At 43.9% G+C, this 12,981-nt stretch overlaps 1 protein-coding gene across 23 annotated transcripts in view; it reads left to right on the top strand.

The window, feature by feature from the left end:
* abi1a (abl interactor 1a) overlaps positions 1 to 12,981 on the top strand; it is a 58,636-nt gene that overhangs the window by 4,403 nt on the left and 41,252 nt on the right. For all 23 annotated transcript variants that reach the window (XM_088642780.1, XM_088642779.1, XM_088642778.1 and 20 more), the window contains exon 2: positions 12,756 to 12,923. In XM_088642780.1, the coding sequence (XP_088498906.1) occupies positions 12,756 to 12,923 (168 nt within the window). The remainder of the gene's footprint in view (positions 1 to 12,755; positions 12,924 to 12,981) is intronic.

Below are 12,981 nucleotides of genomic sequence, written 5' to 3'. Positions count from 1 at the left end.
ACAGTTGGCTGTATGTATATCATTAAAATATTACTCGGAGAACCATTCCCATCTCGTAAATGGAAAGCAGCCTCTCAAGTCTGCTTTACAAATCCTGCTGACTGTACAGAGAACTCTGTATAGTGTACAACAGTTGACCGAGAAGTATGAAGTGGTGGAATTCCTGGAAAAATAACAGTCTGCATATTCACAGATATTACAAGGAGGCTAGGGTGGCATGGTGGTGCAGCAGCTAGCATTGCTGCCTCACAGCCCTGGGGCCCTGGGCTTAATTCCAGACCCAGGGTGCTGTCTGGCTCTAGAGCTTATATGTTCTCCCCATGTGCACATGGGTTTCCTGCCACAGTCCTAAGACTGACTGACTGACTGGTAGGTGAATTAGCTTCTGGACAAATTGGCCCTGGCTTGATTGTCTGTGTGTCTGTCGTGCAGTGGACTGGTGTTCTGTCCAGGGTGTGTGTGTCTGTGTGTGTGTCTGTGTCTGTCCTGCAGTGGACTGGTGTTCTGTCCAGGGTGTGTGTGTCTGTGTGTGTGTCTGTGTCTGTCCTGCAGTGGGCTGGTGTCCTGTCCGGGGTGTGTGTGGGTGTGTTCTGCAGTGGACTGGTGTTCTGTCCAGGGTGTGTGTCCTGCAGTGGGCTGGTGTCCTGTCCAGGGTGTGTGTGGGTGTGTCCTGCAGTGGGCTGGTGTCCTGTCCAGGGTGTGTGTGGGTGTGTCCTGCAGTGGGCTGGTGTCCTGTCCCGGGTGTGTGTGGGTGTGTTCTGCAGTGGGCTGGTGTCCTGTCCAGGGTGTGTGGGTGTGTCCTGCAGTGGGCTGTTGTCCTGTCCAGGGTGTACCCCCACCTTGTGTCTGTCGCTTGCCGAGACCCCGAATTGGATAAAGTGGTTTGAGAATCGCTGACAGAATGGATCAGTAGGCTATGCCGCCTACATTTTTGATCATGTTATGTATTTTGGTGATTTATTAATACATCTTCCAATGCTTTCTACTAGAATGTAGGAGTCTTCCAGTAAGAAACGCATGCTTTTGGAGGATAATATATGAGGATTGTGAAGTTAAAAAATTTACATATTCTTTATCGTTGCTCAATTTGTATTGGAGATCATGAGCTTAATTTGAAGGCTGAGGATGGTATCATATTTGATTTTTGGGTGGTCCACGCACCTGTGTGATAGTATTACAGCAAAAATATACTTGTGTTTAATTCAGTGATTTCAAGTGACCGTGAGAATTGGGATGTATTCACTTATATGGGTGTTAAAGTCATCAGTTGCAATTCCCTTTGAGACAGTAATTAATCAAGTCTGTGATGCCTTAAGACTCGCCAAACCTTGTGGAATCATTGGAGGTGGTTTTCCGAAAGTGCCGATTGACCTGGCCAGTCTAGATGTCCCTTCCTTTCTCCTGAAGAACTCTTTGGTTGCATTTGCTGTATGTTTTGTGTCATTGTCATGCTGCCTGCCATGAATGCAGCACAGTTTCGAGCCCTTTTGTGCTCCACAGACTGCCAATATTTCTGTAAACGTCAGTATTCTTTCTGCTGCTCCCATCATTAGCTACATCCTTAATGCCGTCTTCTTTCAAGGATCAGCTGGTGTTCTTTGGCACATCTGCAGTTCCTTTCTTCTCTTTCTTTTCAGCTTTCCGTCACTTGAGTGAAAGTTTACCTGGGTCTCCTCTTTCTATAAAACTTTGGAACAAAGCTCTCATGGCTTGTCTTTGAACTTGTGTTCAAAGTTCTAGTCTGATTTTTCTGTTCTTGGCGGTGATGAGAGGTTTATCCTACACCGTGTGGTGTAGACTTTATAATTCTGCTTTCTTAGTGTTCTGTGAGCTGTGGATTAGGATTCCTTTACTCCTATATTCTGGAAGTTGGTGGTGGTTTCACTGAAAGCGTTTTCTTTTGATAAGTTTTCTGTCATCAACTGTAAATGTTTGTCTTGGCTGACTATTCCTCTGATGTCTTTTTTTATACATCTCTATCACTTAATTCTTGCATGCTTCGGTTCTGTGCTATGATTCTTATTGATTTAACTTTTCTTTCATCTCCAAATGACTCACGATCAGCCTAAGACTTTTCCTTCATGCTAACTTTTGCCAATGGACTGCAATCAAGGTGCGAGGGATTGAGAGGATGTTCACAGCTCTTTTATGAGCCTATTTACGCATCAGCGAATGCCTAACCAACATAAGACACCTGTCATCTGCTTGTCTCAATATTTTTGCTCCACCAAAACGAAGCTCTGTGATATCAGTTTAATGGACCCAACAGAGTAGAACTGAATTAAAAACTTTGGAGATGTGCTCATCAGTCACACTTCTCCACAAATAATGATTCATCTCAGAGTTCCTAGAGCTTCGTGAGCCCCTTGGTAAGATCTTGGCATACCATACACAATGCTCAGCTTGAAAGGAGCTTAGTACTCATTTGACACTGTCCTGTATTAAAACTTCAGAAAGTGGTATTAAAATGAGCTGTCGGCTGTGGGCATGATCAGATGCCTGCTGCTCACTTGAGGTTTGTGATCGGACTGCACTGAGCTGGCATCCAGGGGAAAAAAATGCTCTGGAATACCTGCTGGTTCTGCCCTGTAACACCAGGGGAAAAGGGATATTGTTTTCTGTACGATCCCGTGTGCTTTGCAAGCCACTTTCCCTCCTGCACATTTCGGATCTGTGTGAAGTACAAGTTTTAGATGGGGGTTTTGATGGGCAGTGATTTAGGTTTTTAATGACCATCATTTCACATCTGTAACAGTGTAAGTAAAGACAAGACTGATAGACCCTTGTGAATATTGGAATATTGACCAGCTATTGCTCTTAGCCATATGAGCCCACAGACCCCCACCTGTAGAGCAGGGGACAAGTATTTTATGAAGGATAAGTATTATATGTACTTACAACTGCTTGGCCTACAAGGGCTGATGTTTGTTAAAATGGGGGTTTGCTAGAGACAGAAAAAGAAAGACCTGGTTTTAGGTCACTTTTCTTTCCAAAACCTCTCCAGTGGTCAGACTGCGCTTTATGAGAGGGCCTGTTAAGCATTTAAAGGGGTGGTTTGTTTAATCTGCTTTACCACCATGCTCCTTGCTCATTTCTGGTTTTGAAAGTGTTCTCGCTGTTGGAGTCCTTGAGCGCTGCTCGATCTGTTTAAAGTCTTGTCCGAGCTGACCCAGCACTGCTTCCCAAAGAGTGGCGGGGAGGACATGTCAGTGTTGTGCAGGTTTCCAAGTTTTGGTATCCTGATTTATTCTAGGATATGTTGAATTTTACATTATTGCACACCTTTCTGAGCAACCCAGGGGTGAACTATTGCTTTAAAATGCAACTAATCTTGTTCTTTGCCTAGTGACAGCGTTAAGACAAACGGAGAGCCTGCACTGATGTTAGAAGCTTTTAATATGGATCTATGATCTTTAGGTTCTCCTGATTTGGGATATCTGGGTTGATCTCTTACCAGATGTTTTTTTTCCTAATCTTGAAAAGCTGATGATGTAGAATTGGGCGAGAGTAGAGCCCTGGACCTGCTCTGAGTGTGGTCCAGCCTGGGCACCTGCCTCTTCTGCTTGGCTGGCCTCTGGCTAGTGCTTTCGTCCTCTAAGCTGTGCAGTACTTATCTCTCAATAAGCAGTTTTTGGGCAAGAGACTGACATTTTGGCTATAGCCTCTTATCCCATTTTTATATTTTATTCTACATGCACTGGAGCCTTTTGCAATCTTTTTTTCCTGGGATATTCCTGATCTATTTATTTTTGTCTGAAGAAACAAAGGAGAAGAAGTAACATCATCCCACAGACTTGGATATCCAAATGGTGTCATGATTCCCTGTAGTGGGACATTCTCCTTTTGTACACCTTTTCAGTCCCGCTAATAGAAGTCTTAATTGATATTGACCTACTCTCAGGGTGTAGAAGACGCTACCTTTCAAAAGCCATTAATTTGACGTTTTTAATAATTCAGTAATTGAAATTAGCTTTTCTTTCGGAGTCGACAAACTACAAAACTGGAAGAATGGATTTTAACATAGGGCTGTCTGACATAAATCCATCCTGGAACAGTTTTGAACAAATGTGCTAGACCAATGCGTCTGCTGTACGTGTTGGTGCATAAGATTAGGTGGAACATTTCAGCATTCCTGACTTAATTCTGTTTGTCTTCCATGGCAGGGGTGGTATAACCTTCAGCATAGAGATACTGTTGATAAGAAAGCTTATACTGATAAGGACTGGCTTGAAAGAGGTGTGTTTTTTTGTTTACATTTTAACCATATTTGTTCATGTATTGTCAAGGATGTAGCATTTTGGACACCATGTACAACACGAGGTGTGTTAAGGTAGACATTTATGTGCAGTATTCATCTCAAGGTACAGTAAAATAAAAACTTTAGATACACAATTTTAATTGCAGCATTAATGCTGTGACCTTTTGCCTCATGATAGTCATTGCTTCTGTTTTATAGTTAATATTTTGTGAAGTATATTGCCAAGTCCTGCTGGTTGAGCTTGCAAAACTTTGCAAGTTAATATATGGGCCTTATTTCGCAATTTATTACAGACTGAAATATTTTTCACAGTTTCATGTAGGAACTATGTTTTTGTAGTTGTAATGCTTTTCTCCTCAAGTTTAATGCTATGGAGTTCAATGATTTTAAGTAACCTAAGGTTTAAAATAAAACTGTATACACTGAGCATCAAAAGAAACATTTTATGCATGAATGTTCTTAGAAAAATAAGAAGGATTTTAGTTGTTGTGATTGCTTATGACTGTTATACATGACTGTTGCATAAATGTAAAATTGCCTAATTCATGAGAGAGATAACAAATGTCAAGACTTTGCACTGTGTGGGTCTCAATGCCCCAGTATAATGATGGAAAAACATCCTTTGGATGAGATGTAAAATTGAGGTCCTGACCGCCTTGGTCAATTCAAAGACCCAGGTCAGTTCTCAAAAAGAGTAGTGGTGTTACCCAGTCCTGGCCAAAATTTTTCCCTGGTCTTTACCAGTCATGGCCTCCTAATAATCTATGAATTGGCTTCATCACTTTATTCTCCTCCACACCGACAGCTGATGTGTGGTGAGTGTACTGGCAGAATATGGCTGCCGTCGCATCATCCAGGTGGTGCTGCACACTGGTGGTGGTGGAGGGGATCCCCATTACCTGTAAAGCGCTTTGAATGGAGTGTCCAGCAAAGCACTCTATAACTCTAAGGAGTTATTATTGTCCTTTCGTGTCAGATGTATGTTTAAGCAATACATGTCTTTTTAGCACTAATTCAAGGTTTGTGTAGACGTCCTGACTGACAGAAGCTTGTTATGGTTTAATGTAACTTGTGTATAAAGCACCAAACAATGGGGGGGCCTTAGTGTGAGAATCTGGGCAGGAGCGTCTCAGTGATCCAGAACGCCGCTGTAGTGTGTGTGGTGCTGCACCCTTTTTTCATTTCCTGATGTAACTGCCTTTCAGCAGGCCAGTCTGCGACTTACTGTAAAACCCACTTACACCTTGTCGATCAGCCCTCCTGTATCTCCGTAGTCCAGATAATGAATTAAACCTGCGTAACTTCTCTTTAATACATCCTGCTACAAGAAAGATAACCTGATGCATTTTTTGTGCAGTTGGTGGTTTCTTTTGATGTTCAGTTTCTTCATGTAGATAACATCAGTTATTAAAAATAGGGCTGCATTTTTATTTAACCCCCAAGCAGTTGAACTGGTGTGTTTAGAAAATGGTCTGTCACGAGCTGGGCTGTTTTTTTTGGCAGGGAACTGACTTTGGGTGGAGAAGTGGCTGATTCTCTGATCAGTGGATTTCCAGATACCGAATGATCTAGGTGAACTGAACGGCCTTTCCGTTGTTTTGTAACTTCTCTCCTGTTCTCAGCCGTCATGACCGATTTAAAACGCAGCTGTAGGCGTGGGGCGTCTGGCTGCCGAGACCGGTATGAATGACTTGCCCGTGTCATGATCTCCGTCGTAAGCGCAGAAATCAGGTCAGGAACCGATCTGGCTCCTTGCACAAAGCCTGTGCAGGAAGCGAGGCAGGGGTAACTGAGCTTTAGTAAACATATGCTCTGGGTGCATTGCTTCTGCCTGGCTGACTGTGCTGATATTACCAAGGAGACCTGTAATCTGTTTTACTGTGACTTAGGCTACATCCTGAGGCTTGGAACACTGTCTGTCACCTGTTTTGTTTTGTTTTGTTTTTTGTCCCGATGAATGTGGCAAATGCAAAGCTGTGGTTTTCAAGTGTGATTTGGGCAAAATTAACCTTCAGTGTGCGCAGAAGCAGCAATTAGTTTTGGTGTTCTTAAACTCTTGGCCAGCTCCTCATTTCTGCGTGATTTCTGGGCGGTAACTGGAAGGACTCTGTGAGAAATAAGTCCGCCGTACGCTCCCAGCTCTGAGCTATTGGAGTGTTCTGTATGGGGGCAGGAACAGAAGCTTGGAGAGGAGGGGTCACTAGCTGTGAACTTGGAGCCTTGTGGCCTGGACTCCCCAGCTGTGTGTACACCTACTTGTAACTGCACTGGGCTAGGGAATCTCCCCCTGAGGAGCGTAGGTTTTGTGGGTGTATTCCTGGGGTTTTCCCAAATTTCCCTTAACAATCAGGAATGATCCTTGCAAGTTAAATTTATCTGAATATACAGCGATGGAATGCTGCCCAGATTATATTGTGTTTTTTGTTGTTGTTGATGTTCTTAACAATTTCCCTGCCCTGCAAATCTCGGTTGGGAGTCTGCACCCTGCCTCGCCGTTGAAATTGATATTTTGAATCGATGTGTGGAAAAGATGGAGCTGGCTTACTTTTTCAAAATGTGCTGTTTTGTGAGCCTTAACAATAAGTGTAAAGAGGAATCTCGGCTGGGGAGTCGGTAGAGTGGTTCGCTTTCCTGTGTAGGAAAGACTAATGATGCACAGGAACTTTCTACCCCTTCATTTTCACTCTCCTTTACTAAGGTTCTGAACAGGATTATAGGAACTCATTTTCCAGGAGAAAAGAAAGGAAACCAACAACAAAATCAGAATGGACATGTCAAGTATATCACAGTAAGGCTGCCTTCATGATTTCTAGATTTCTGGCCATGCTTGTGTTCACTGCAGGTTTTAAGTTGGTAACTTTATTCTTCCTATTATGTGGTGTTATAATAGAATTGCATAGAGTACATACAGTATGCAGAGTCTTAGTTGTTTTTTGTCTGAATTTGCAGCCTGTTGTGAGAGTTGGCTCACAATCCTGAGTTATAGCCTGTCAGAGTGACATGTTTTGTATGTAACAATAAGCATTTGCTGGGCATTTTATGTCCTTTTTTATGGATGCTATAAAACTGTTCCAATTCTGCAGGGAATCTTTTCCTTGCAGACAGTATTGTAGGGATGGATTTAATTTTTTTACAATCTGTCCTATTGCGACATACAGATTCTTTACTGCTAAGAGTAGGTAATGTAATTTTGAAAGGAAAAACAAAGGTTTTTGGTTGCACTAAATTTAGAGTACAAAGTGGTGTAGCCTGTTAAATGTTATGGTGATTATTGTAGATATTAGATTATAACACCCAGTTTTTCCGGCTTGTCCAGTGCATCATTCAGACTTTGATGGAGCTTTTAACGCCTCTTTTTTCCAGCTGCTGTAACATTATCCTTCTGTTTCTGAACCGGTTGTGGAAGCAGAAGGTCTTTTGGCTCATAAATGCACTTCAGAATCTTACAACTCGAATTCCATTGTGGATTTTGCAGAAGGGCATAAATGCAAACTTTTTAGTGCTTTGATTTCAGGCCTGATGTCCTGGTATTTGGGTTCGCTGAGTTATATTTCAGTTGTCTGGCTTCCAGGGGTAAAGTCAAGTACTGCAGTTTTCGAAGTTAATGGGCAGCACCGACCTTGAGAGACCCAGGACAGGTGAAGGTGATCATGAGATCCGTCTGTACGGACAAGCAGTCGGTTTCGACACTGTTGCTGTGACATCAAGTCCTCAGGTGTTGGACTACAGCCGTCATTGGAGACATTAGAAACAGGTGCTGAAAGGACAGATCTTTGACAGTGTCCACGTCTGGAGTTGTGTGTTTTAGTTACACAATCGTCATGGGGGGGAGGAGAAAACTTTCAGAGGTGGAGGTGAAACTTCCTAAATGTTTTAATGATTGTTGTTACAGTACTGGAATGCTGCTTTATAGTTTACATATTTTAAGCTGACTTGTAGTTTGAATGCAAATGTAAGCTCCCTTAAGGGGGTAAGCCATAATAAAGAGAGATTGTGTTCTAACTGGGAATGGAACATTTTAAAAACTTTTAAAAGATGGAGAGTGGGACTCGTGATTTTTTTTTTCTGCGGTTTTTTAAAACAAAATGTCTCATGTGGCCAGTTTTCTGTGGTACGATCTCGTGTTTGATAGTTCCATTCGCTGGCCAGTGTCTAAAGTGACCTTGTTTCGCTGCATTTTTATGCTAATGATTCAGGAGAGCAGCAGAGATGCCTGCTTCATGATTCCTGTCCTACATAATTCTGCCTCTAATTTTAGTCTGGTGTTAGAGCAGGTAAGTAGTACACACAGATACATATTCAGTAGGAGCCCTGACTATGTAAAACAAGACAACCAGTAAATCTAAAATAGAGCTTTGTTTTATAATTGTGAAGGCTATTTAAAAAAAAAAAAAGTGTAGCTCTGGGAATCTGTGTTTTTGGATTTCTGAAACCAGGAGGTTCCTGAAAATAAAAATAAGTACATATCGGACTCACCCCTCCAGTACCACCGTTTGCATTAGACCCACTCTGTGCTTATGAGGCCAGTCCTGGGTCAGTCCCCAGCTGCCTCGAATTTAGGTCAACATTTTGTTTTCTCCAAACCCCTCGTCACGCTGCACTTCTGTGGCAGCCTGGCGCCTTCATACTTGGGACTGAAAGGCCGGTCTGTTGGACTGGATGTCTGGACAGGTTTTGTTTTGAACTGCCTCAGTATCGACAAAGTCCAGGAAAAGTTTCTTTCGGTCCTTTTAAGAACGGGACAGCTTTTTAATTATGTTGTGATGCAACACAACGTATTGTTAAGTGTTGGATCTAAAGTAACTGGTTATGCTGTAAACATTGTCAAAATGACCGCTAGAAATACACTCTAGTTTAAAAGCTTTTGTATTGCCTAAAAGAAAGAATATATGAACTCCTAATCCTATCCTGAAAAAGGCCATTTGTCGCTGTTAAAGGCAGTATTAAAGGGCTGTTTCATGTTGTGTTAAAACATGCTCAACTTGTCAGATCAGTGCACGGCTCATCTTCCAGGTGCAACATTTCAACTTTTTTTTTTGCTTGCTGGTGGATCTGGGTGTGGTCTGTTGCCTGCGAATGTCACCGCGAGTGCAAAACAGTCAAAAATGATCAGACTAAACCGTTTCAAAAACAAATCCAAGTCAAAAACAGACATGGAACCGACGTCATGTTTCTGCATTTTAAAGATTTGTTTTCTTCTTCTTCAGGACTTGTGGCATATTGCACAAGGAGAGCTTGTCGGTTGTCAGTGAGATCCAAGATGCTGCTCATTTCTCATTTGGCGCTGTAAGCGCCCGGCGAACCGAAATCGCTTCGGACGTCAGTGTGCCTTTAAGCCCTTTAAGAGGCGAGCCTGCGGGAAGTGGGTCTCAAAGGGCGACGCCCACTGCTGTAATTCCGTTTGTTCAATCAGCTTTGCCGGCGGAGGAGCTGTGAAATACAGGCTGACAGGGCAGATTAGCGCGACGGGCTCCGACTGTGTCTGCACATCTGTCGCGCTGCGGCGTGCCGGCGTGTCAGCGGCTGGGGGGGCGGGGCTATGTGCCCGCCAGGCAGCGGCGTGCGGGCGGAGGACGGAGGAGGAGGGTGCGCTACCCCGTTTGACCCTGAAACTCTCCCCCTGGGAGGAAGCCTGTGGGGTTTCCTTCCTGCTGCCCTGAAGACAACCGCCGATAACGCTCCTTCCACTGAGGGAGACAGAAGGAAGGGTAGTGCAGCGTGATAACGGCCGAGCTGAAGGACCTGCGGTGACCTGGCAGCCCTGCTCTTTCAAAAAGTTATTGTTCGTGTGCAGATTAACCCCAGAAGCGCACGTTTTAGTAGGTGCTTGAAAAGAACACATTTGTAGCCTTTACCTTGGTAATGAGATTTGAAGTTTTTCTTGCGCACATTCCTCGGATGTATTTTCCACAGTTCAGCTGGTTTCGTAGCCTGTAACCTGTTGACTGGGGGGGGGGGCACACGTTTGCTGAGCTCAGGGATGGAAATTATGGGGAGTTATTTTCAGCGTCCGTGTGCCCTTACAATTGCATGAGAAGGTTAAAGGATGTGCTCAGTTTTTTTTTTAAGTCAGGGGAACAGTACTGCTTCAGGCACAAAATAAATCGTGAACCCTGATGGTAGGAAAGTTTTCTGTGTTGCTTAGTTCTTGGCCTCTTTTTTCCCCCCCTGTTTCAAATGACTTGAAAGAAAGCAACTTCATTGATTGAATTTGCAGGATATAGGACAGTGTATTCTCCAGTTTGGTTTCGAATGCTGGCAGCATGTCTGCAGTACAAAGTGTCGAATGCCCAGAACATGATAAAAATTCACATGACCTTGTTTTCTAGTTCTTTATCGCGCGTGTTTTCTACTCCCTTGGTCTCCTGTAGCCTTGAATTCAGAACTTTCTATTGTGAAATCGAGACACTTTAAAAAGCCAGTCCGAGTGGGTCAAAATGTACGATTCAGATCCTCCGATAGAGACAGCGGTTTTTATTGATCAGAAATCGTTCTAGGCTGTTAGGATCCGTGAAAGAGGAAGCGCTCGAGAAGACTTGAGCTGCCCTGGCAGGGAGCGGGTGGAAGAGACGTCCTGCGCAGTGATGCGCTCGATCTCTTTGGCGTGTTCCATGCAGCTGCTGTCCTGACAGCTCAGGGCAGAGCTGGCAGCAAGACACTTTTTTTGCGCACTTACCTTTAATGACGGCTTTTTCCGCAACACTTGATCAGCAAGGTCCCCACAACAGGTTTTAGCCGTTAGAATGTTACGATCTTAAAACATCGAGTGGCTTGGAGTACAAATGCATTGGTTCTGTTGATTGTTGGAAGATGCTAATTTTTTTAAATCTGAGAACACACAGTGGGGTAACATCATTAATGGAAAGGCTTCGCTTTACGGGAGGGCAGACAAAGAGCAAATTCACCCAGTCTAATACTGATTGTGGTAATCAGTGAAAATTGATTTTTAATTATGTCTTCAAGTTTTCTATAATGACTCTCCAGTACACATTGCCGTGTTGCAGCCATTGAAAAATGCCACTTTGTTTAAAGCAGAATAGCTAACTCCAGAATCAGGCCTAAGCTTTTGAGTCGTGTTCTCTAGACGGGAAGGTTCCCTCGATACTTTTAATCCAGTTTTGTGAATTGCTTTGTAGTTGAACGATGGAGGTTTGGTCGAACTTTCTCATGTGCAGCGGCCACCTCGGACTCGCGGTGTAGTTCCCATGGTCCAGGAAAAGAGCCGACCGGTCAGCCTGACCTCGGGAACAGATGGCCACTCTAGCGTTGAGGACTCTCGAGAGGAATCTCCCCTCATTCCTGCAGGCTGTTGTCAGCTGTTGCATCTGTTATTGCAATCCGATCAAAAACAAAAGGCTCAAGTTCTCAACATGCCTGGAGATTTCCTTTTTCTGTCTGGAATAAATTCCCTACCTTCTATAGCGCTTTTCTGGACATTCCACTCAGAGAGCTTTACGGGTAATGGGGATCCCCTCCACCACCCCCAGTGTCCCCCCCCCCCACCTGGATGATGTGACAGCAGTCGGACTGCGCCCGTGCGCTCAGCACACACCAGCTCTCAGGTGGGGAGGAGAGCAGAGTGATGAAGCCAGTTCCGAGATGGGGACCATTAGGAGGCCATGACTGGTAAAGGCCAGGGGGATATGCCCCTACTGTTTTCCCATTTACAAATTAATCAGAAATGTAAAGGATTTTTTTTTTTCTAAAAGAAACGTTTTTCTGAACCGTGTCTTCCTTAAGAAGGAGGATGGTTTTGGTGGCTCGTTGGTTTACCACAGTGATACCTCTAGTGACATTGTGTCACAGCTGTGGTTTCTGAGCTACATCTAGAGCCCAGTGTACGTGCTTAAGAGCCTTAAAGGGCCTTTCTCTCTTTAAAACATGCTGGCATGAATCTTAACACTACTGAATGACATGACAAATAGGCTTATAGACGCTGACCTATAATATTTACTGCTATGAAATATTATAATTGAAGCCTTTTTAGCTCTTTCCCAGGATTTTAAAAGTACTGTATATTTTGATGAGGAAATGACCTTTCATTTGTCATGCGCTGCCAGAATTTCTGGGAATTTTTTAGTGATCCTTCACATGAAATGAAAGCGTATATACTCTTATTCCTGTGTTACTAGGAATCAAATAGTTAAGCCAGTTTTGCTGTGAAGGGATTGAGGAAGTAGGGCACTGTGGATAGCCTTCTTCCTAAGAAAGGAAACGTGCTTTGTGTCATTGAGAATTGGAGCTTGAAAACTCTCTATTTTGAAGGTTAATGAAAACGGAGGAGATTTAAAAAAAAAATCCTTGACCTTCTGTTACTTGTTTGAAAATTGGTTATACAAGTGCGGGTGTGTGATGGAGGATCCGAGATCTGCGAGACATCTGCAAAGATCTTGCCGGGTTCTCCATGGTACCAAAAACAAGGTTGTGACTCTTCTCAAGACCGGCACAAGTGCCAGAACAGTGCCAGGCCATGCTGAGCTGTACCTTTTCTCCTCAGGCCCAGGACAAGAGGAAAGCCCTCGAGGAGACTAAAGCCTACACGACTCAGTCTCTTGCGAGCGTTGCTTACCAGATCAACGCCTTGGCCAACAATGTCCTGCAGCTGCTCGACATCCAGGCCTCCCAGCTGCGGCGCATGGAGTCCTCCATCAACCACATCTCCCAGGTCAGTGCGCAGACCCTGCTCTTTCTCAGTGCAAGTCAGTGGAGCCGATGTGATTGTC

Source organism: Lepisosteus platostomus, chromosome 8, assembly GCF_059453375.1.
Source record: "Lepisosteus platostomus isolate fLepPlt1 chromosome 8, fLepPlt1.hap1, whole genome shotgun sequence".
In the NCBI taxonomy this organism is placed as follows: domain Eukaryota; kingdom Metazoa; phylum Chordata; class Actinopteri; order Semionotiformes; family Lepisosteidae; genus Lepisosteus; species Lepisosteus platostomus.
The sequence above is the reverse complement of the archived record's forward strand: the minus strand, read 5'-3'. Positions and strand labels throughout refer to the sequence as shown.